Source organism: Dryobates pubescens, chromosome 2 (genome assembly GCF_014839835.1).
Source record: "Dryobates pubescens isolate bDryPub1 chromosome 2, bDryPub1.pri, whole genome shotgun sequence".
Classification (NCBI taxonomy): Eukaryota; Metazoa; Chordata; class Aves; order Piciformes; family Picidae; genus Dryobates; species Dryobates pubescens.
In genome coordinates this window covers 47429383-47455398 of record NC_071613.1, presented here as the reverse complement: position 1 = coordinate 47455398, position 26016 = coordinate 47429383, and the positions used below count along the sequence as shown (strand labels likewise).

General features: G+C 41.2%; 1 protein-coding gene across 2 annotated transcripts in view; it reads left to right on the top strand.

Annotated features, from left to right (window-relative positions):
* DPP10 (dipeptidyl peptidase like 10) overlaps nt 1–26016 on the top strand; it is a 592658-nt gene that overhangs the window by 408163 nt on the left and 158479 nt on the right. For both annotated transcript variants that reach the window (XM_054176832.1, XM_054176823.1), the window contains exon 4: nt 16675–16769. In XM_054176832.1, coding sequence (XP_054032807.1) covers nt 16675–16769 — 95 coding nt within the window. The remainder of the gene's footprint in view (nt 1–16674; nt 16770–26016) is intronic.

Here is a 26016-nt window from a genome sequence, read left to right as displayed (position 1 = left end):
TAAAGGACATGAAGATAATGTTATGGTTAGAACTTAAAATTGCTTGTGCCTCCTTCCTCTGGAAATAAGACTTCATCTTGGAGCCAAATAAAATGTGTTCATAAATGCTCTAAAATACAATCAGGATCCTTTCCAGGTCATTATGAGGACCTTTAGCTGATCTTTTTCTCTCAGAAGGTTTGTTTGTATGAGCTTACACCTGAGTTTCCCATTTATATCCTGAATAGAAGACTGTTGCCCAAGTAATTTCATCCTCCAGATCATTTACTGCTCTTACAGAGATTGCAATGGGTGTGCCATATGGGGCAGGACCCCAAGACAAGCAATGTCCTGGTGATCCTACACAGTTAACTGGCACTGCCTAATTCCTCATGCTTCAGCAGACCACTAGAATTGCATGTGCAGACTACACAGTGATAACAAAACAAATGAATGCCAAAGGAAATTCTGCCAGTGTTTTCAAATGTTGATGCCAAAGCTTTGTTTCCCTATCTATGTTGATTAGAGACCTACACACTCACCATCTAATTTTCAAATTAGCCAGCATGGCTATTTCCCAAGAACTCCAGTCATATGGTAGGTAGTGAACACATATGAAAACAAGATCTCCTAAGTGCTTTCATTTCATAGCTTAAATTTAGATACACAGGATTGAATGCTTCTGGGCAAAAATGTTAATCCTATATGCGCTTTTCATATGTCCAATTTCTATTTGAAGTCCAGATGACTGATAAGCAGAAATAATATAATATAGACTGATACATTAGGTGTGAATAAAATCAGAAAACAATGCCTTGATGTAGTTTATGGTTGCTTGATAATTCTCAAGAGAAAATGATCTTCATTTAATCAGCATGTCTTTCTTGTAAATCAGAATGAGACACCTGTTGTTTGGAAAAAGCAGGTTAAATAATTAAAAGGGAACAGAAAATTCCCTACCCTTGGTCATTTTTATAGCCACTTAGAATATTTTGTTTATCCTTTGGTAAAAAAAATACAAACCCCAAGTCCTCTCAACTGCATGTTTTTGTGACACTCAGCTGCACCTGCTAAACTGTGGGTCCACTGCACTGAAGCAAAACTCTCATGAGGTCCAGCACAGTCAGGATTTTAAGAAGTATGTCTAAATTGTAGCAACACTGTTGGATTCAGTGCAGTGAAATTGAAGCACATGATAAATATCTCATAAAAAAGGGCTAAGAGTAAACAGACTGGTGGCTTACTGAACTTTTTTGTATCATTTGTATGGTACATTTATGCCATAATGATGAATATTTATTAAAATAAGAAGCATTTCTATTGCACACAGACATGCTATTATTCACAATCATTTTTAGTGGCAGAAAATTGTGTACTGCAAAATATGCCTTTTTGTTACCTCTAAGTAAAAATTTCAGAGTAGATTGAAACTATGTATCTGAGATCACAAACTTTTTACCTTTTGCTACTCAATACTTAGCAGATACTCAGTCTCAGACATACACATAAAGTATTAAAAGAGAGGGGAAAGATTTTCACAGGTAACTAGCAATGTCTTCTGCATGTTCAGCATCTCAATTTGTATACATTAGCACCATCCAGTTGCTGATGACATAACTGTTTCTAGAGGTAGAGGCTCAGACTTTGGTGTGTGGACATTCCTTGTTCACTGCTAGCCAAAACAGCAGCTGTGTTGACAAGTGTTTACCCCAGGTGACAGTGTATTTGAGGCACTGGAGGAGGCTTGCATCCACATATGCAGAACCTCAAGGAACCACATCCATCATTGTTAAAATTTCATCATAGTAGTAAATAAATCCAAGGCAGTTTTTGTCAATAAACTTGTGGACGTGGCACTTTGGGGTATGGTTTAATGGCCATAGTGGTGTTAGGTTGATGATTCAGCTTGATAATCTTAAGGGTCTTTTCCAACCAAAACAATTCTGTGATTCCTACTTTTGATGAGGACTAAACAGTTGGTACCATTTGTGAATGGAGATGGACTCTGTGCTGTACTAGCAGTGGAAAAGGCAGAAGAAAAGCATTTAAATTATGCTGGATAAAATTAAATATTCTCACCACTTAATATTATAACACACTCCAAATAATCAGCATTATTTTCATTCTTATTCTCTTCCTGCACTTAGTGTGGGCCAGGGTTCAACAGAGTCAATACATTCATTACATTGCTTTTGTAAAGGATACTGAGGGGTAACTTTTTGTGTGATGCAGTCTTGCAAGAGCCAGACCAGATGTGGTAAATTTAGTGATTGTAATTTTCATCACAGTAGAAAGCTTATTCTGAAGAAGTGAATAGTCATAAAAATTAAGGAAAATGGGGCACTGAGTGGGAATGTTACTTAGAAACATAGAATCAATAAGGTTGGGAGAGACCTCAAAGATCATGGAGTCCAACCTGTCACCACAGACCTCATGACACCACAGACCATGGCACCAAGTGCCACATCCAATCCCCTCTTGAACACCTCCAGGGATGGTGACTCCACCACCTCCCAGGGCAGCCCATTCCAATGACGAACGACTGTCTCAGTGAAGATCTTTCTCCTCACTTCGAGCCTAAACTTCCCCTGGTGCAGCTTGAGACTGTGTCCCCTTGTTCTGGTGCTGGTTGCTAGAGAGAAGAGACCAACCCCTTCCTGGCTACAACCACCTTTCAAGTAGTTGTAGAGAGCAATAAGATCTCCCCTGAGCCTTCTCTTCTGCAGGCTAAACAATCCCAGCACCCTCAGCCTCTCCTCATAGGGTTTGTGCTCGAGGCCTCTCACCAGCCTCGTTGCCCTTCTCTGGACATGTTCAAGAGTCTCGATGTCCTTCTTGAATTGAGGGGCCCAGAACTGACACTTGCCACTGTCATACTCTGAAAATTGTTTTTCAGTGGGCTTCATATGCACATTTTCTATTGAGACATAGTATATTGTCCTCTAATTTCATTGACTAACGTTGAAGTGTTAGGACCCAAATAAAAGTAACTTGGTAGTATAGATACATTTATTTCACCTTTCAAGTACCTGTGAACATTTCTTCTCCACAAAACCATTTGCAAGATTTTCAGTACCAAGTAACCTGACTCTAGGCTATCCTTGCTTTCACTTAGGTATTAGATGTTATACTGCATAATCACATGTGCTCTATCCTCTGTTCTCACTTAGGTTTTAGACATATATAATCACATGTGCTGTATCCTCTATTTTGAGTAGAGTTTCTTCAAAGAGAAGAGTTGTAGAGCCTGGGTTTGGCACAATTTCCATATGCTAAAGAAATTAGCTGGAGAGTGGTAAATAGTAAGCATCAGCATTGTCAGTGTAAACCTAGAAATCTTATGCCGTGACCTTGTTTGCCTTTGACATGCTCTGCTGGGAGTGCCAGATTCTTAAGAGCTACATTACACAGCTTGTAAAGGACAGCCTTAAGGCCAATTCAATACTATGCTTGCAATCTTTTCACTGCCAGTCTGCAGCCTGAGTGTGGTGGTAGGCATTAAGCCATCAGCTGAAGGTGAATCAGCTTGCTGAGATGTCTTCATGTGGACAAAGTGCGTGAGAAAACTACAGCCCTACAGCTGCTCAAGAGACTGATCTTTTACTGTGCTGTGTATGCAGACCTTAAATGTGAAGTTTCTCACTTGTTGGGCTTGTCTATGAAATGCCAGTCACATCCAGAGTACCATGGTAGTGGGAATGCTAGTGAGCTCCCAGGAGTGTTTGAAAGGCACTGGAACTTCATGTTTCTACTGCAGGTTGAAATACCCAGTTTTATTTCAGAAGGGCCAGAGGGATGATCAGAGGGCTGGAGCATCTCTCCTATGGGGGCAGGCTGAGAGAGTTGGAGTTGTTCAGTTTGGAGAAGAGAAGGCTCTGAGGAGACCTTATTATGGCCTTTGAGTATCTGAAGGGGGCCTATAAGAAAGCTGCTGAGGGACTTTTAGGATGTTGGGTAGTGATAGGACTAGGGAGAGTGGATCCAAGCTAGAGGAGAGGAGATTTAGATGAGACGTTAGAAAGATGTTCTTCACCATAAGGGTTGTGAGACACTGAACAGGTTGCCCAGAGAGGTGGTAGAAGCCCCATCCCTGGATATTTTTAAGGCCAGGCTAGATGTGGCTCTAGGCAACCTGACATAGTGGAAGGTGTTCCTGCCCATGGTGGGGTGGTTGGAACTAGACAGTCTTTGAGGTCCCTTCCAACCCCAACAATTCTGTGATTCTATAATCATAATTGTGTAGGAGTGGAGAAGCACATAAATCATCCTTCATTTAAATCACTGTATCACATCTTTGCCAATTCAGTAAACTGTGTGAAATCAGGCCCAGGCCACATCAGAACCATTCACATGTGTCTGGCTTGTCCTCTTGATAGTCTCAGCAGAAAGGTCAACTCCTGGGACTGTCAGAGAAATGCTGCTCTATTGAGATATCTTCTTATCTCCCTGGGGAGGAGTCTGGGATGGGGTGTGTGACTGATTGATAATTTGTTCCCCAATTTTCTCAATAGTCCAGGGACTTGTACATTATTCAAGCAACAGCTGGCTGAGTCCATTGCCGAGCTGGCTCAGTAATGGTCCTTAGTGCAATGCATGAGAGCAACCAGAGATGATATTTTATTCCTGAGCAAAATTTTTTCCATTTATTTGGGAAATCTGAGCAGTGTTGTGGAAAATTTAAGAAAAAATGGAATGTTGTAGTCAGGCAAACACACCTACAACAATGTCTGATGTTTCACCATCACTGTGCAATGTGAAGTGAGAAAACTGAAGTGCTGCTATAACCCTCCCTATTCATTCTCCTTAATTTTTTTAGCACATTAAGTACAGTGCATTTTCTGGTACAAAGCCCCTAAATGTGTCAGAGGACACAGTTTCAAGCTGCGCCAGGGGAAGTTTAGGCTTGAAGTGAGGAGAAAGTTCTTCACTGAGAGAGCTGCTAGCCATTGGAATGGGCTGCCCAGGGAGGTGGTGGAGTCACCATCCCTGGAGGTGTTCAAGAGGGGATTGGATGTGGCACTTGGTGCCATGGTTTAGTCATGAGGTCTGTGGTGACAGGTTGGACTTGATGATCTTTGAGGTCTCTTCCAACCTTGGTGATTCTGTGATTCTGTAAATATATATGTGTATATATGTATATGTACATGTATATACACACATATATATATATAATTTAGAGGGAAAACAACTAAGTAAAGTGTAGCTACCAGAAAATTTCCTAGAGTAAGAACTTGGTGGACATTATTGGAGTTATGTGGCACACAAGCAGTGATTCGCCTAGTGGAAGGCTGTCAGAGTGGCATGGTTCGCAGTGTCTGCCATGAATACTGCTCTTTCTCCTTCTCTTTTTCCTGGTGGTGGTTTACTGTTAATTGCATTTCCAACAAACTGGAATGGACTAATAGACTCAAGTCTATTATCCCAACCATTTAACACCAAGAAATCATGCCTTGCTTGAGGGGAGAAATGAATATCCCAAACCTTTTCTTCCCACTAATGACAGAAACACACATGCAGATTTCTGCATTAAGAAAAGTGGAATGGGGAAAGTATGAGGAAGAAAGACAGAAGTATTCAAACCTTATGCTTCAGTCCATCAACTGATTGTTTTTTTGGGTTGGATAATTGTCTCCCTTCTATATTAGTACACACATAAATTTGCTTTTTAAATTTAATAGTCTTAATTTGCTTTGTAGTCCTTTGTCCTGTTGTGTTCTAAATTACTTCTGATAGGATATTGTGGCATAGCTCGTATTTTCTTTCACTTGTTGTAATTGTTAGACATCTCCTTAAATGATGTAAGTTAACATCTTGCTGATGTGTTGATGATTTCAGAAAGCTGTAGCTCAATTCTAGCTCTGTTATTGTGAGTGTACTCCTGAGAAAGGAAATGAGACAGACGCTGCTGGGACAGCCTGAATTTGGGAAGTCCGAGTGAGCAGGTTTGCGTAGAGGTGCTATGCTTGTTCCCAATCAGAAAGACCAGGCAGTAGAATAGAACTGCAGAAAAGTTTCTTCATCCAGGAAGACTCCAAAAGGAATAGCTTTTACTCCATCCAACACGACTGAAAAACAAATAGCTCCAGGAAGCAATTTCTGCTCTCTGCAGGAAAACCTTGGAAAATTCTAGATTAGAATAACTCTGTTATCACAGAAGTACATAGAAGAGGAATATATCTTTCAAAAACTTGGATGTGATGCTGTGAAACTAAGTTGACAGCACACCTGGATTCCACAGTGTGTCTGGGTAGAGTCCCAGTAGAATAGAATTAGAATTGGAATGGAATGGAATGGGATGGAATGGAATGGAATGGAATGGAATGGAATAGAATAGAATAGAATAGAATAGAATAGAATAAGCCAAGTTGGAAAAGATCTCTGAGATCATTGAGTCCAACCTATCATCCAACACCACCTAATCAACTAAACCATGGCACTAAGTGCCCAATCCAGTCTCTTCTTAAACACCTCCAGTGATGGTGACTCCACCACCTCCCTGGGCAGGCCATTCCAATGACCAATCACTCTTCCCATGAAGAACTTCTTCCTAACATCCAGTCTAAACCTCCCCTGGCACAGCTTGAGACTGTGTCCTCTTGGTTGATAGGTTGGATGCGATGATCTCAAAGGTCTCTTCCAACCTGGTGTGGTCTATTCTATTCTATTCTATTCTACTCTATTCTATTCTTCTGGTGCTGGTTTCCTGGGAGAAGAGACCAACTCCCACCTGGCTACAACCTCCATTCAGGTAGCTGTAGACAGCAATAAGGTCTCCCCTGAGCCTCCTCTTCTTCAGGCTAAGCAACCCCAGCTCCCTCAGCCTCTCCTCATAGGGCTTGTGCTCCAAACCCCTCCCCAGCTTCGTTGCCCTTCTCTGGACACTTTCCAGCAACTCACTGGAACTTTATTCAGATACATTCTCTGTGATTACGTGCTTTTCAATCTGTCTAGCTGCATGTTTGTTGTCTTTGTGAAATAAATCAGCTCCATCTTTCCAGCATGTACAGAAATGACTTGTTTAGTCATCAAGACAGGTGTGTTCTTCCAGCCGAGCTCATCACAGACATTGCTACCCGTGGCTGATGATCGCTTTCCACCTTATTGCCTCCCACGGCTCTGAAGGGAATATTTCCTCACCTGCTTCAGTTCACACTCGAGCAGTCTTGCTTTAACTGCCCTGTACATTTTACTATTGCATTATTTTTTTTTCTTCAAAGTCAGTCCCTCTATGGATTTGTTAATATTCAAGAACTATCTAGCTCCTCTGCCCCATCTGAAATGCTAGCACAGGGATATCAGCAGCTGTAATAATGAGGCACAATCCTCTGCAATTGTATGACAGGGAAGGAATCTGCAATTTTGTAAATGAATAGTAACTGATGACAATGGCTGGAGGTTTCCTTACACTGATATAGTAGTTGGGACCACTGAAAATCGGCATGAGTTGAGCATGGCTTGGTTTGATATCCAACAAGGTCAGGAAAAGAGGAGTATACATTGGTTATGAATAGAGATTTAAAATTTCCAGGCCAATCCATTGTACCTGATTACTGTATTGCAGAGCTGAAGAAAGTAGGAGGATAGGGGGACACAGGGGGACACAGTCTCAAGTTGCACCAGGGGAAGTTTAGGCTCGAGGTGAGGAGAAAGTTCTTCACTGAGAGAGTCATTAGTCATTGGAATGTGCTGTCCAGGGAGGTGGTGGAGTCACCATCCCTCGAGGTCTTCAAGAGGAGATTGGATGTGGCACTTGGTGCCATGGTCTAGTCATGAGGTTTGTGATGACAGGTGGGACTTGATGATCTTTGAGGTCTCTTCCAACCTTGGCGATACTGTGATAGGCTTTGTGCAAATGCCTGAAATCCCAGTTTGTGCTACTTACTCCTTTCTGCACAAATATGCAACATGCAATAAATATAATTAAAAAAACAGTTCAGGTTGGTTTTATTAGGCTGGTTAATCCATCACTAGCAGCCTAACATTTGAGATCTGCTCTCTTGGGCTCTACCTTCACATTAATATAGCTCTGTATAATAACTGAGAAGTCCACCTTGTCAGCAAAGTGAATTTGCTTGTGTCCAACAGGATGCTGGTCTTACCATGCTGCTCCCATTTCGGTAGATACTGTGCCACCAGTTGCCTTCTTGGTTTTTTTGTTAGCTTGTGTTGGGCATAGGAGGGAAAGGAAGCAGAAGATCTGTAGAGGTATGTGTATGTACCAGAGTAATCGTGTTTGAAAAGCAGAGCTTAGATTCTATTCTATTCTATGTCCAGAGAAGGGCCACGAGGATGATCAGAGGGCTGGAGCACCTCTCCTGTGAGGACAGACTGAAAGAGTTGGGGCTGTTCAGTCTGGAGAAGAAAAGGCTCTGAGGTGACCTCATTGTGGCTTTCCAGTATCTGAAGGGGGCCTACAAGAAGGCTGGGGAGGGACTTCTCAGGATATCAGGTAGTGCTAGGACTAGGGGGAATGGAATGAAGCTGGAGGTGGGGAGATTCAGACTGGATGTGAGGAGGAAGTTCTTCCCCATGAGAGTGGTGAAGCCCTGGAATGGGTTGTCCTGGGAGGTGGTTGAGGCCCCATCCCTGGAGGTGTTTAAGACCAGGCTGGATGAGGCTCTGGCCAGCCTGATCTATTGTGAGGTGTCCCTGCCCATGGCAGGGGGGTTGGAACTAGATGATCCTTGTGGTCCCTTCCAACCCTGACTGATACTATGATAATATAAGTCATAAAGTACAGGAATTGCCTGTCTCCACCACTTTACAAAGCATTTTGAATAGGGAATTTTCCATACAGTAAAAGGTTGTCTGGAATAATCACAGTTTACATATTAAAACTGGTACAGAATAAATACTGCATTGAAAGCACTGCTAAGAAGAGCCTAAACTTTTAGAAAAGCAGTGGAAATCTTGCTCAGCTGATGTGTGACTGGTCTGGCATGTTGAGATGGGGTCTGTATTTGTAATATCTTTGTAAATTACTATTTTATTCAATTAGTAAGCACTTACTTAGATAAAGATTTGTCTAGCACCTCCTGTTGATTAATCAGAAAACATTCTCTATTTTAATTAGCATGAGATTTTCTATAATCAATTTAATGAAATGCCATCTGCAGTTCTAATAATACTGTGTGCAGCAAAGGCTGATTGACATGTCTGTTGACAGCAAAGTATCAACCTTCTTCTATGTTTATGCTTTTTATAAAAAAAAAACAAAAAGCAAAATACAAGGGAAAGGAGGGGTCTGACTTGCTAATTCTGCTGTTTGTGCTGCAAAACAGAGTTCTGTTTAAACAACCCAAATCTTAATAAATATTTTCCAGTGTTTGCAACCTTCAGGTTAACGCCGTCAATAATTTCAGAAGACTCCCCTGAGGCCTTCTTATTCTAGATGTTGTGGAGCAGATTTTCAGCATTGCTTGAATATCTCTCCTTCACTTTCTGTATGCTACTTGCACCCTCAAGACTGGCTTATATGTTGTCTTAATAGCTGATGGTTTCTATGCATAAAACTGTCTGACTGCTGATGCTGCTGTTTCCCCAGACACTCCTTGGGCCCTGCCTGTGAGCATCAGCCCCAGAGCTCATCAGCTAGGTGTCTTCCAGCCAAGTGAAAAGCAGGATCTGGTAGAGGGATGGGATGAGGAATCTGCTCCTCTTGCTATGGTACTTGCTGGATAGGGAGAAGCCCCAGATTTGAGTCCTTCTTCTGTATTATCATGAGAACTGAGAACATGAAGGGGTCAAAAGCTCATCAGATTTCTGTAACACTCATCATTTGTTAGGATGTGAATATTTAATGTCAATGCATGCTACTTCTGGGCTCCTTAAGACAGCTAGATTAGGCTGTGATTTAGAGTCCTGTAAACAAATTAGCCAGCAAATATCTGTCTATGCTCTATGTATCTTCTTTCTAAATCATTTTCTTCTTCAAACTATTCAATATGAGTAACAGTAAATTCTACAACACTAAGCCTGGTCCTAGGAAGTTGCATGTAGTCTGTCTTCAATGAAACTGATGGATCTGCACAAATTTCTCTCTGGAGTTACTATGAAGTAAACCTTACTATCAACAAATAATTAGAATCTAGTAAATATTCTACCAAAGTAAATTGGTTCTACCAACAAAATTTACATCCACAGTACTATGGATTAGGTAGGAATTTTTTTTCTTAACCCCAGATGGGATCTATTGAGTCTGCTATCCCTTGTGACTGTTACCATCTGCAGAGATCTGCAGTTAATCTCAGTGAACACAGTGGCAATGTAGATTTCAAGCTCAGCAACTTTTAGGTTTATAATAAGCTTGGATATGATGAATGTTAAAGGCTAGAGGACAAACACAATGTGTATTCACAGGTTAAAAACTCTATGAATAGAACAATATTCAATAAAATAAACCCACTGGTAGCACCACAACTCTTGCTTGGCTAAGTTGAATCATGCATTGGAGGTTCAGATTCAGGAATCCTAACTCCTGTGGCTTTAGTGAGACTATAATGCAGCTCTCTTTTCATAAATTTACAGGGTCCATGGAGGGTAAGCTTCCTGGTTTTATGCTTTATAAAGGAAACCCTACTTGTTCCAGAAGCTGTTGGATCTAAGTACAACATTGATAACTCTTAGTATTTAATTGACTGGACATGTCTCATATCTCTGTTGAATTGTGATCTCTTGCAGTATATCCCAGATTTAGAGACCTGCAGGATTTCACATCACCTTTATTCAATCATGCACAGGACATGACTAGACTTCTCTTGACTCTTAGAGCTGAAATATGCAGTTAATAAATGTGTCAACAGTGTAAGGCACACAGGGAGTCTCTTGGAGTGATTCAGCAAGAGAAAAAAATTAGTGATAAGTAGCCTGGAGCTGTTTGTGCCATGACCTTGCAGATACCACCAATAAAAGAGGAAAAGTTCCTAGAGTGCTGAGAGAGCTGGCAGATGAGCTGGCCAAGCCACTCTCCATCATTTTTCAACAGTCCTGGCTCACTGGAGAGGTCACAGATGACTGGAAGCTGGCCAATGTGATGCCCATCCACAAGAAGAGCTGGAAGGAGGAACCAGGGAATTACAGATCTGTCAGCCTGACCTCAGTGCCAGGCAAGATTATGGAACAAGTCATCTTGAGTGTAATCACTCGGCACTTACAGGATAGCCAAGGGATCAGGCCCAGTCAGCATAGATTTAGGAAGGGCAGGTCCTGCCTGACCAACCTGATCTCCTTCTATGATCAGGTGACCCACCTGGTGGACGTGGGGAGGCCTGTGGATGTAGTCTACCTGGACTTCAGCAAGGCCTTTGACACCATTCCCCACAGCAAACTCCTGGCCAAGCCGTCAGCTCATGGCTTGGACAGCAGCACTCTGTGCTGGGTTAGGAACTGGCTGGAGGGCTGTGCCCAGAGAGTGGTGGTGAATGGTGCCACATCCATCTGGCAGGCAGTCACTAGTGGTGTGCCCAAGGGATCAGTGCTGGGCCCCATTCTATTCAATATCTTTATTGATGATCTGGATGAGGGTATCGAGTCCATCATCAGCTGGGGGCAGGTGTTGATCTCTTAGAGGGTAGGAGAGCTCTGCAGAGGGACCTTGACAAGCTGGACAGATGGGCAGAGTCCAAGGGCATGAGATTTAAGACATCTAAGTGCTGGGTTCTACACATTGGCCACAACAACCACATGCAGCGCTACTGGCTGGGGTCAGAATGGCTGGAGAGCGGCCAGGCAGAAAGGGACCTAGGGATATTGGATGATAGTAGGCTGAACATGAGCCAGCAGTGTGCCCAGGTGACCAAGAGGGCCAATGGCATCCTGGCCAGTATCAGGAATAATGTGTCCAGCAGTAGCAGGGAGGTCATTCTGCCCCTGCACTCAGCACTTGAGTGCAGGCCACACCTTGAGTCCTGTGTCCAGTTCTGGGCCCCTCAGTTTAGGAAAGCTGTTGAGTTGCTGGAATGTGTCCAGAGAAGGGCAACAAAGCTGGGGAGGGGTTTGGAGAACAAGCCCTATGAGGAGAGGCTGAAGGAGCTGAGGTTGCTTAGCCTGGAGAAGTGGAGGCTCAGAGGAGACCTTATTGCTCTCTCCAACTCCCTGAAGGGAGGTTGTAGCCAGGTGGGGGTTGGTCTCTTTCCCCATGCAACCACCATCAGAACAAGAGGACACAGTCTCAAGCTTTGACGGGGGTTGATTTAGGCTAGATGTTAGGAAGAAGTTTTTCATGGGAAGAGTGATTGCCCATTGGAATGTGCTGCCCAGGGAGGTGGTAGAGACTAGATGGGGCACTTGGTTTAGTTGATTAGATAGTGTTGGGTGATAGGTTGGACTCGATGATCTTGAAGGTCTTTTCCAACCTGGTCTGGTCTGGTCCGGTCCGGTCTATTCTATTCTATTCTATTCTATTCTATTCTATTCTATTCTATTCTATTCTATTCTATTCTATCCCATTCCATTCCATTCCATTCCATTCCATTCCATTCCATTCCATTCCATTCCATTCCATTCCATTCCATTCCATTCCATTCCATTCCAAAGTTCAATCAGTATTGAGGTGAAAGTGAGTATGGTGTTGGGCTAAAAATCAAGAGACTTAAGTTCCCCAGCACACTATTGACAGGCTGTGTCACCTGCAGCAGATCGCTTCAGCTCTTTGTGTATCTTCTTTATCTATATTACATTTTGTTCTGTCACTTGTAATTCTTTGCAGCAGGCAACTGACAATATGTAATCAAATTTCTAGTAAAACAGATTGGGTTTGGAGAAAATAGTTGCTCTACTGGGCCAAACTCTTACACCAGCAGGGTGAGATTTTCAGTGATGGTGATGTAATGAGGGATGTGAATTAGTCCATTTCCCCCTGCAAATAATACATAATTTTTCATTAGAATTTAAGAGCATGATGGTTTTTTTGAGATGTGAAGATACATGATGCCATGTATGAAGCTAATTGGAACAATGAGTACTGCAAATGAATTCTACAGCATTTAGGGCATGGCAGAGTGTTGTCAATTCAATAAATAAGGGAAAATTCAATAAATGTGGGTAAAGGAGTTATTGTAGAATTGATGGAGGTCAAGCTGCTTGTCAGAACCAAAAAGTTTTGCATTGATTTCTCTGCATTTTATGATATTTTGCTTGCATTTTGACATTCTCTGGACCAACACACGTAGGCCAGGCACAGTGCAGAGCTGCATCTCCTGCCAGCAACACATGTCCTAATCTTGAGCAGAACCTTTAGCAATGTTGATTCTAAACCAGGAACAATAGCCTTAGTAAAACTATTTATATGGAATGCTGCTTTCATTTTAAAAACAGCTGAGATTGTTATGCAACACGTATGCAATAGTTGAGTACTGTATTTATGATACTGATATGTGCATCCCAGCTATGATTTAAACTGTGTGGGTTAATCATTTCAGAAGAACACGTGTTCCATGTTCTTAGCCTAGAAATAGAGCACATGCTGAAAAGGATTACTTACAAGTATATGAAGTAGCATAAGGGTTTGGACATTTAGCCTCATAATGATAAAATAAATGTTTCTTGCTTCTACAGCTAATATAATGGTGTAAGGAGAGGGAATGTTTATGTTGCTGACTCAGAGGAAATTATTATGCTGCGATAATAACAGAAGACTTTTAGGTTTAGGGTTTGGCTTAACATAGTATCTTATTTAATGCTTCATTCTTTGTGAAATCCAAGTAAGTTGTAGAGAAGCAGCAGGTTTAGTCTACAGGGCTTTATGCCCACTAGACAGCCTCCCTCAGAGTCAGCTTTAGAAATAAGCTCAAAATCACAGTGGTAAATTCTTCCCAAAGATAGTTATCTATAATGTCATATGAGTGTATCATACCTATGCCTGTCTATCATCAGAATGGCTGCTGAATCACCAAGTTTGTTATCTTATCCAGACAGGCATTAGGTTTGTCTTCTAACAAATTCAGTAGTTTATTTAAACTAGACACTGAAGTTCTGATGAAAAACCTTAAATATTCAACAGAGAGAACAGTGAAGATATTTATGGTACTCTGTTGAAACCCTTGCAATTGTGCTAATCAATTTGGTAAGCCATTCCAGAACCATCTCAGCAGGTAAATTAAACCAACTGCTGCATGATGAGGCAGGGGAGAGGAGAAAGCTGTATTCCATTTTGTCTGTCTGGGAAAAGTTTCTCTTCTGAAGTTCATGGAATTTGCATGCTGTGCCTTTGAGCATCACACCAGGCATACATCCACACGGATTCTCTGAATGAGGCTGCAACACTAACCAACCCTGGTATGCTATCTGCGGCTGAGATCAATATTTGATAGTTTGTAGGAAAGTAGAGTAGAAGTCATAAAGGGGAGACAAATTATGTATCAGAAGGCAAAATAAATATCCCTTTATCCCATGGAGAGTCGACTAAAAAGCCCCAATATTTGAGATTCTTATTAAAAATATCTTAGCACAGAACTACAAACACAAGTTGTATTGTACAGACAATCCAGTATTTGCAAAGATCCATTGCAGAAGGGGATAAGAAAATCAGTAGAGGTAGTTAAATCCACAGATGCCAGGCCAGAAGAGATTGCAACAGCCATCCTCAGACTCAACCCTTTATATTTTTACCTACATTCAGACTAAACTAATTCTTGACATAAAGTACTAATTAAGAAAAATCATCCCAGGGCTGCTGATTCTGTCATTTCCTTTGCTGAGCTCTTCCACACATCCCAGTGTCCATACCTGTTGCCAGCTTTTCCATAACTACTTATGTACCTGACATAGGTACCTTTGAATTTTCCTTTTGATCACCTGAACAGTTTTAGCCGTTTCAACCTTTCATTTTTATGTTTGCCTTCTGATCCAGAGTTACACTGGCAATTCCTTAGCATTCCTCAGTACTCACCCTCACAGTGTGCATGCCAGGCACTAGGCATTTTACAATGGCATCACTCTCACCAGTGGTGTGAGTAGGGACTAGATCACCCTAGGACTTGTGATCTACTTATGCTGAAGAATTGCATCAACTCTTTTTGCCATGATGCTGCACTGAGAACACATAGTACAGTGTTAATTTGTATAAGCCCATAAGCATTCCTTTCACTGCTCTTCAATTCCTCTCTCCTGTCTGCAATTATGTGCAGCTAGCCAAGTGAGAGAGAACACTTGGTAGGAAAATAAATCAAATATTATAAAGAAAACCCAATGCACAGTTCCATCATAGTGGCCTCTATCAAAAAAAAGGATCTATTTTCCTTAATATGCTACCAGGTATTAATTATATTGTTAGCCACTATGGTGTAGGAAGAATCCCAGACTTACTGCCACTATTTTGTTTGGGGCTGATGTCAGGATAACTTAAATATAGGCCCTTCATCATCTGTCTTTACCTTTTAGCAATACAGAATAAGCTTTCAAGTCATTCAGTGCTCTGGAGTTTCCAAAGTTTTCAAGTAGGAAATTTTCAATGTGCTGTTTTAAAGACTGTTTTGTGTACATCATCTAGGGCTAGTCAGTACTTTATAGAGGATTCCTCACATTCTCCTTTGCTCGGGACAAAATGCTTTCTGTTTTAGTGATGTCCTCACACAGATAATGTGGCTCTCCAGTGCTGCAATTTGTGCCAAGAGATTTTTATGTCTTACTGCTCTTTGTTTTAAACTAAATCAGAATTTCTTTGAAGTTGAATCTCTTCATCTCTGATGGCTTTGAGAACTGTCACGGATTCCTGAACTTTGTGGTGAAGACACCAAGATAGTAAACAAAGTAAATCAATCTGTTGTGCAAATGGACAGTGTTAAGGACTAGGTGTTACTTTCTTCTGTAGCCTTTTTTACTCTGGGTAGCAAAAACTTCAAAACAAATTTCTGTTTATGGCTCTTATTTACATTTGAGCTATCAATGATAAAAGCATCATGATGTTGCTTGTCCATCAACTATCACATTATCCAGCATGGCAAGATACTGACTGGAATGAGACTTCCATATAAATTAGTATGATTACCTTGGAAGACTGTATTTATGCTTGATGCCTGCATGGTATTTTGCTGTATCTTTTATTTGAGAGTCTCTATGCATTTTGCAAGTGTTTCTTTAATTTATGTACTTCAAGAGTTAACTACTGAAACAAAAATAGAGATGAAAGCCCATGTTCAGTGAGAGGTATCATTACTGTCCAGTAAAGTCTGCCTTTTGAAGAAGCCTGCCTCTCAGTTTTCTGTTTTGGTGATTTGAATGTGTTTTCTTCTAACCTGAGAACAAAGGCTTTGTTAGAATCACTTCTAAGGAGACATGTGAACATGATGTTCAGCAAAAGCTTTTTTCTTTGCAAAACTTTACTTTGGTGTATGTCCCTTTTCATAGTGCATGTGGTTGGACTTTAAAGTGTCAGAGTGACAGTGATACTTAGATGACAGCAGTTTTACATTCAAGATGTCAGTTTGTTCACAGGAATCCCATTGGGTATGATTTCACCATGGAAAACGTTTCCATTTAAATGAAATAATATTTTTTGAGTCAGGTGAACTTGCTATAAGACATAAACTGGTATTTTTGGAGCTCATAAGGCAAATTAAAAAACCCTAGATGTTGTGAGTGCAATTCTTCTCTCAATCTTGTTGGCAGAGTGCAATGAAGATATTCCAGTGACCGTAACATGCTGGGTTTCTCTACAGATTTTGTATTTGCTGACTTTTAATGCTTTCATTGTTGCAGATGCAGCAGTGGTGTATAAAACCAGGAATGGACATGTTGTTGAACTGAATGTAGAAACAAATACAACTACATTAATACTGGAAAATACAACTTTTGTAAGTAATATATATTATTTACTTATTTCTTAGGGGAAGTCTATTACATATTTTTTTTCCTGCAAGGGGAATGAGAGAATATAATATTTAAAGGTTACAGAAAACACGTCTATAACCTAGACCTCATTACATTTAAATGGAAAGCATAGCCCATTCCTCTATCAGTGCACAATTTCTGGCTGAAGTTTGCTGTTTTATTCAAGCTGTGTATAAATAACCAAGATGTTGGTGGATGTGTTGTTGGCTGTATTCCATGCTTTGTTCAGGCAATTTGAAGGATCATGCCTGGCATATGTGCTGGTGAGTCTACCTGATGTCTGCTATAATAGATTTCATAAAATGAGGGAATGACACTCAAATGCTGAGAGCATTTCACTGTTTGAATAGGGAAAAAATGTTCAAAAATCATATTAAGATTTTCCTTTAAGTGATTAAATATGCAAAGAAAAATATATTTCCTGGCCCTATTAGTCTCTGTCTTGTTCCTCTGTGCTTTAATGGTGAGCTAGATGATTGTGGATCATTCCTCTTGGCCAGTACATACATGAGTGCTTTGCATATGTTTCTGACTTGCAGCAATTGGTAAGAAGCGCTTTAATGCTTTAGTCTATGGTTCCTTTTTGCTTGGCTTTGTGCTGTTCTTCTCAGTGATACCCTGTCATTCTTGTTTATCAGTTTTGCAGCATAAATGGGTGACTTGTCAATCTTTCTTCATAAATGCTTCATACAGACCACTGGCAGTTACTATTAATCCCTGTAGTTTTAAAATCTTTAGCACCTGCAGACCCAAAGGATGACTCATTTTCATCAGCAGTCTTTGGCAAAGGCTGATTTTATTCCTGGTCTGTTCATGGCCTTTGCTGATGCTGATTCTTCCTTTCAAAGTGTAAAGCTTGTGGTGACCTTTTCTAACTCTTGAACTAGAAAGAGGAGACTAGAACTTCAGGAGGAAGAACTTGGTGCTGGCTTCCTAGGTCAATGTAAAGATGAAGGAGGGGAGAGGAAAGAGCTACATTTTAATGTTGTGTGTCAGGCTCCGTTTCTGTAAGATGAGGCCATCTATATGCTGGGAAATGCCTTAGGGTACTTCTTCACTCAGGAAAAAGGCTGGCAGAGAATTAAAAATGGGTGAAAAGGTGATCTTCTGTAAAGTACAAACCAAAAAGTATTGCAGAAGCATTTTCCCTCTTATCTGTGTATGTGTGTGTGAGCACTTGCCTGACTAGGTAAAGGATTAACTGTGTCAGGAATATGCATTGCCTTTAGTTAATAACTTGAATGCAAGCTGCTTGGACATCCTTGACTATAAAACTAGACTTTAGTTTTCTTGAAGATTAATTAATATATTTTTGACTGCAAGTATTTGGCTCACGTAATGTCAAGTGTAATGCCAGGATGACAAGCTATTCAGAACCATTATGCTAAACCAGCCTGGCCAAGTGTAACGATGGATCAGTATGGACAGGCTGCTTCACACTGTGAGGGTAGCCTCTTCTCACAAAGTTGCCTTTCTCTGGACTTTATATGGAACTGATTTATCCATAAGTCAGGCAGACACTAGGCATCAACTCTTAATTAGAAAGGTGAGATACCCATCCATAATGAATAATATTCAAGTAACCATCTAACAAGTATGGACAAAACAGACACAAATAGAAATGTATCTTTTTTTTTCCTGCAATGCTCCTCTTTGTACACAGTCAAAAGTTAAGAATGTTAGAGGTGAATAATTCCAGGAATGATTATTCATATGGAAGTAGTTGGTGTATGTTTGGCAGTGAGCAATGGGAAATGTTGCTGTGCTCATTTGTCTGCTGACAAAGTGGTCAACAATCCCGGCAGAAGAGCATAACATTGCAGAGGCAGACTGTATGGCTGAAAGCAAAAGGTGTCCTGTTCTCCTCGGCTCCACTGTCTTGAAATTCACACTGCTAAATGTACTATTCCAAAGTTAGACACCTGGATCGTTAATCAAACATTTTCTTTGCTCAATCTCACATCTGCTTAATCACTGGTGCATAATTAGAATGGTTCTGGTTTAATGACTCTGTAGATATATCTTGTAAAATACCACACAGATCCAGCACAGGCAGTGCCAATGCAAGGTCCCCTGTTCTTCCCTATCAAAGGATTTTAGTCATGGAAGAGTCACCTTTTGATGGGAGTTACTAATCTGCTTTCACTCTGCACTCCTCCTTCTGTTTGCTGCTCTGCTCAAGCAGCCCACAGAAGTGCCAGGTTTTTCTTGGTAATCTTGGTAATTGTCCATTGAGAGCTGAACTGCCATGGTGAACTCATTGTGTGGAAGCAAGGGGCTGGTAATGACTCTTTGTCACTACTGATTGGGCTGTATTTAAACCAGCAGCTTGGACGATAGTTTCTTTTTTCCTGATTATTAATCCCCTAAAGCAGTCTTCCACTGTGTGCAGGTCACTGGCTCCTCTTTTGCATCTTAGGGACTGCCATTTTTGCGTGAAGTGCATTCCTTTTATCCTTCTTTGTGTTTCTTATTGTCTAAAAGTCAAGTAGCCCGACTGAACAGCTGCTGTGCTTAATATGGATGTGTATCTGCAAAAAAGCAGGCTGCAGCTTTTGAAAAAAAAAAATCATGCATGCTACATATATAAAAGATTTGACAAGACTCCAGCTTTAAAAATGACGTTAAAAAATATCCATGCACCTGGAGAGAAGGCCACTGTTTTGTCATTTTAAGATGCTAATTTCTCTTGCATGGGGAAGTGTGTGTCCAACATTCCAAAATCAAAGTATTTTCTTTCCATTTTCCTTAGGTTTTATTCAAAAATAGAAGAAATTGCTGCACTTCATTTGCCCTTTTTCATTTGTACTTTTCAAATTGCATCCTTTTCTGTCATCAATCTATTAGCAAACTAATCTGTCCTTTATACAATTAAACTATCTGCAAACCAGTATTATAGATGCCAAGTACAGTGACATAACTAAAAAGTGTACCTTGTGATGCACAGAGGGGATCTGTTAGCATCTTTGGATATTATGGTTTAAAGACATTTTCTCGTGCACATTTGTCCTCTTGAGTGTATTCATGTAGTGCATTCTGTTTGAGCCGTCTAATAAACAGTTAATATTCTGAGCCAGCGGCATACAAATGTTAACAGCTGGAGGCTGGGCAAGTCTTCTATTAACTGAAGCCAAAAAAAAGCCCTAGACATTAATCACTGTGTGGCATCCTGATGTTTGTGATGCTGCCTCAGTGTGTGATTACAATATGTTCTCTATCATCTATCTGACGTGCCTATCACCATGATTGTAAGCGACATGCCTCCCAGTATTTCAGCATTTAGCAATGCATTATTACACATTCCAGTTCCAAAATAAGTAATATTATGCCACACTTATCAAAGGAATTTCAGTGTTTAACAAGCATTTTATTTATTTATTTTGCCATCAACTATTAGGCACACACAGCAGCTTAGCAGTTCACACACCACCCATCCCAAGATTTGGCTAAGCTGGAAAGCAGTGTGTGGAGGACCACGTGGATTCTTTTGCTTAGGGGAGGTTGTCCATCTAGTCCCTTATCATGCTTCTAGCTCCTCAGCCTCTCTGGTGTGTTTTACAATCCTTAAAGCCAAACCAAAATTAAAGAAAACAAACAAACAAATGCAGAGATGAGTCAAAATGTGTGCAGGGACTGTGCTCTGTTTCGGTACTTTCCATATGTGTTAAATCCTGTGGAAGAAACCTGCAGAAATTTTGCCTTCCTTTCCCCCTCTTAGGAAAAACAGCAAGAACTATGGAAGTGCTAAGAAACTTATTTGATTGCCCTGATTTCCATTGCTTTTGTGGTGAATATATGCAAAATTATTTGGATGCTGAATATATAGAATGGCTTGAGTTGGAGGGCACTTTAAAGATCATCTAGTTCAGACCCCTCTGCCATAGGCAGGGACATCTCCTACTAGACTAGGTTGCTCAAAGCCTCATCCAGCCTGGTCTTAAACATTCCCAGGGATGAGGCATCCACGAGTTCTTTGGGCAACCCATTCCATGCATACATCCTAACAAACACAGTCCAGGATCCTTGGTCAGAAATTAATCTAGTGTGATTCATTAAGTGTTTCAAGTGTAGATGATGGGATGTATTTTGAATCATCAAATAAGAGTCTGTTGGTTTGTTTGCAAGGCCCAATGTTACAAGTATCACAGTGAATCAGAGGTTGGAAGGGATCTCAAGAAATTATTGGGTCCAACCCTCCTGCTAAAGCACAGGAATGGATAGGTGGGTTTTGAATGTCTCCAGAGAAGGGCAATCCACAACATCTCTAGGCAGCCTGTTCCAGTGGCCCATCACCCTCATTGTAAAGAAGTTTCTCCTCATGTTGAGGTGAAATCTTCTATGTTCAAGTTTGAACCCATTGTTCCTTGTCTTACTACTGTGCACCACTGAAAAGAGCTTGGCCCCAATGCACTTGACACCCACACCTCAGATTTTTTGTACACATTTATGAGATTCCCGCTCAGTCTTCTCTTCTGAAGACTAAATAGCCCCAGGGATCTCAGTCTCTCTTCAATTATATATAATGGTATAGTAGTTTTCAGTTTGAAAACTAGAATAGGGACACATACTTACAACAGCTTCCCCTCAGCTCTGTGCCTTGGATTGTTTTAAAACCCAGGAGCTTCTGACTTGCTCTTCTGCCTTGATTTTGGTGCCTTTCCACAACTCTTTTCTAGCATGCTGGTGCACAGCAAACCAATGTTACTGAGTCACAAACCTGTTTCCATGGGCTTGCTGAGAGTATACTCCAGAGTATGTTAGATTGTCATATTACTATAGACCATCTTTTGCAAAGGATAGAGAGAGAAGTATTACTACTTGCTGCCTCCTAATTAGGAGACGGTATCAGAAGGGTGAGCAGAGCAGGAGTAGTCTTGGCTCATGAATCATGATTAGGCTGTGGCAGCTCAGCTGTGAAAAGCCTGTGGAGGCCTTGCAGCCAAAAGCAGAGAATGAGAGTGTTAGTCTGAGGGGAGCTTTTGGCAGGGACTGTTTTGTGGTGTTTTACCGAGTGTTGTTCATAAACAGCCCTTTTTGTTGATAATTCTCCTCTTTTTCTTTTTTTTTTCCCACTTTATATTTACCACCACCACACCCTCTTCTTTTTGATAGGAGACTCATTGAAGCATCTTAATGCAATTATAGTTCCTTTGTTGATTAATGTAGATTTAATTACAAGAGTAGTTTACATGCTTACATTTTAAGAGCCTTATATAAGAGATTAATGAAAGGCTGAACAACAGTAAATACATTAAACAACATTACATAACCACATAAATATTAGTAATTGTTGTAACACTGGACATTTTAATGACCCTTGCATGTTGTAAATAGGTGGTTGTGAACATTCTGAACATTATTCTCCCATGCTCCTGTAAATGTTAAATAATCCCTTCAGCAAAATCTTTTCAGTAGAAGAGGTTTTATGAGTTGGGGTTTAATGTTGCAGTGCACCACTGTGCAGAGATGGGAAAGCCTGACAGATGGAGGGGTTTGCAGACACTGTGTTTTGGTAGTAGCCATTGGGTTTTGTCCAAGTGAAGGATGTTTCAACATAAAAGATGCAGAGGACAGTGCTCCCCTGTAACTGTCAGGTTGGGGTAGGTCTGCATGGGATCTCTCCAAATAATAGTCTTGACGAGATCATTCCTTGATATAGAAAGTAGTTAAGGTTTAACTGTCAAAGATGGGGGATAAGAGGGAGAAAATTCTGAGATTTACTGGACGGAGGTTATTTTTCTACTAGAAAAGCAATGGTGTTGAGGCTCCTGTGTGCTTCCCAAGTGTGTTCATGTCTTTTTCACGTCCTGTGGTCACCTGCTTAGGTGTGTGAAAGTATGTTGGGACTACATGAGGAGTGTCAGATGAGATTTGGGAATTTGATTTGTGTTTTTGAGAACCATCCATCCAGGATCACCCTCATCCATAGGGTAGAGTTCAGCTTACATCAGGTTTTAAAGGACATTCATCTTTTACACTGGATAGGAAACCTCTGTGTTAACAGTTAACTGCAGAAAGCATTGCAGCATTTTCGGATCTATAGATTAAATACTCAGGTGACACAAAAAATAGTGTATTAAGAAATGTAACCTTGGAAACCCAAGTTTTTCAGTATTCTAATTATCATACATTTTCCTAATTACAACCTGACTATCTTCTCAGAGGTTCCCTGGGGTTTTGCTGCTATGCAGCTTGCTCTCCTACTAGCCTACACTCTTAGTTTCTCTTTCATTTAACCTACCCATGGTCCATCTTCTTTCAGTTTCAGTAGTGGTAATAGAAGGAAAATCCTATTGTTCCCTTAATTGCTGATACCACCCAAGGAAGCTGCTACATGACAAATGCTTTCTCATTTGCCACTAGTGTAATTCTGGACCATCTGATTCCCCTTACGTGTTGCCGTTTGGTCAATGCCTGTCTGACACTGTGCAACGATACAGAGGGAAACTAAGCTCTGCCTCTGCATTCAAGGAAAGTGCCTAATTATCTGGTTCTATTTCTCCCTGTTTCAGGGCTTATTTGTCCAGAGCTACATTTCTTAGAGATCACAGAATGCTAGGAGTTGGGAGGGACATCAAAAGATTGTCTATTCCAACCCCCTTACAAGAGCAGGATCACCTAGAGTAGGTCACACAGGTACACATCCAGGTGGGTTTTGAATGTCTCCAATGAAGGAGACTTCACAGATTCTCTGGGTAGCCTGTTCCAGTGCTCTGTTACCCTCACAGTGAAAAAGGTTTTCTTCATGTTTACGTGGAAACCCCTATGCTGCAGCTTGCACCTGTTGCCCCTTGTCCTGTCATTGGATATCACTGAGAAGAGCCTGGCTCCAGCCTCCTGACGCTCACCCTTTACGTACTTTTAAACTTGCAGTCTCCTTTTCTCCAAGCTAAAGAGACCCAGCTCCCTCAGCCTTTCCTCATAAGAGAGATGTTCCTGTCTCTTGAATGAAGCACACCCAACCCATAGAGGCATAGTCATAAAGGGCAGCATTTAGATCTGTCTTCCTGAACAAAGGCTAAATAGCTCCTGACAAAGCCCAGAAGCTGGAAAAGTTGCAGATCTGCAAACATGAGAGTATAATAAGCATCCTCCTGTTTTTTGATAACAAGACAATAACAATTTCCAATATGATATTTTTCCAACACTTTTTTAAAACTCAAAAATATGTTCTCCTGAGATGAGAAGAAACCCTTGGGGTCAAAATCTTCACAAACTTCTTTTTAAAGAGTAAATATCTCTCTAGTGAATATCCCAATGCAAAATCTCCATGGGCTTGATGGACCATCATTTCACCTCATACAGCAGGAGCTGAGATTTTCTTTTAAGTACATAAGCAGCTGATTTTATCTCCTCAGTCATGGAGTCAGGGATGTGTTGGTTGATGAAATACTGTACACAGATTAATGGGGAAAAACTTTAAATCTTTCTTTTGTTTACTGAATTCCAGCTTGTGAGCTGCGTTACGTGGGGGAAATGAGTCAGGTGACTTTATTTTTGATTAGTTTTCCTTTTGTTAATGGAGAAGTCAGCTGTCAGCTCGTGGTATGGATAGCAGCACTCTGTGCTGGGTTAGGATCTGGCTGGAGGGCCGAGCCCAGAGAGTGGTGGGTGAATGGTGCCACATCCAGCTGGCAGCCAATCACTAGTGGTGTCCCCCAGGGATCAGTGCTGGGCCCCATGCTCTTTAATATTTGTATCAATGATCTGGATGAGGGTATTGAGTCCATCATCAGTAAATTTGCAGATGACACCAAGCTGGGGGCAGGTGTTGATCTGTTAGAGGGTTGGAGATCTCTGCAGAGGGACTTCGACAGGCTGGGCAGATGGGCAGAGTCCAACAGCAAGAGATGTAACACATCAACAACCCCATGCAGCACTACAGGCTGGGTCAGAGTGGCTGGAGTGTGGCCAGGCAGAAAGGGACATGGGGATACTGGTTGACAGTAGGCTGAACATGAGCTATCAGTGTGCCCAGGTGACCAAGAATGCCAATGGCATCCTGGCCTCTATCAGGAACAGGTGTGGCCAGCAGGAGCAGGGAGGTCATTCTGCCCCTGTACTGGTTAGGCCACACCTTGAGTCGTGCGTCCAGTTCTGGGCCCCTCAGTTTAGGAAGGATGTTGACTTGCTGGATGGTGTCCAGAGAAGGGCAACAAAGCTGGGGAGGGGTTTGGAGCACAAGCCCTGTGAGGAGAGGCTGAGGGAGCTGGGGTTGCTTAGCCTGGAGAAGAGGAGGCTCAGAGGAGACCTTACTGCTATCTACAGCTACCTGAAGGGAGGTTGTAGCCAGGTCTCTTCTCCCATGCAGCCACCAACAGAACAGAAGGACACAGTCTGAAGCTGCACCAGGGGAGGTTTAGGCTGGATGTTAGGAAGAAGTTCTTCATAGAAAGAGTGATTGACCATTGAAATGGGCTTCCCAGGGAGGTGATGGAGGCACCATCACTGGAGGTGTTTAGGAAGAGACTTGATGGGGTGCTTGGTGCCATGGTTTATTTGATTAATTAGTGTTGGATGATAGGTTGGACTCAATGATCTCAGAGGTCTCTTCCAACCTGATTAATTCCATTCCATTCTATTCTATTCTAAGTGCTTCTTATGTGCATACAAGTAGAAAATTTCTGAATCAATCTCCAAAATTGTGCTTATCTTTTCTAAAAAGCAACCAACCAAACTACAACCAACCAAAAGTCCCAAACCGACAAAAAAAGCCAAGCAAAAACCTCTAAGGAAATTTAAGTCACTTTAGGTCACTTAGATCTCTCTGAAATTGTGTTACAAATAAACATATATTTCCTTAACAGCTTGATTGATTATAAATTCAGACTAAGAAATGGGCCAATTATGTTTTTATAATCATTTCAAGAAATCACCATTGCTATCAGATTTGGCAATGAACACATGGTTTCTGATGGTCTCATTTTTATTTCCTCCTTTCTTAAATGAAATACTAAGAAGTATGAAACAGTTTTATGCTCCTTTTAACAAGAATAATGGCATTATACTAACAAAAAGAAAGCTACTTAACAAGAATAATGCCATTATACTAACAAAGAAGAAAACTATTTTTGCCAAAACCATTACCTGCAATCAAGGGATTATAGCTATACACACCACGTACCTGAGGCATTTCTGGAGGCAAACAGAATTTTGCAGGTGAGTGCAAGCTGAATGACTATAGTTGTCTTCAGCAGGATTCAAATGACT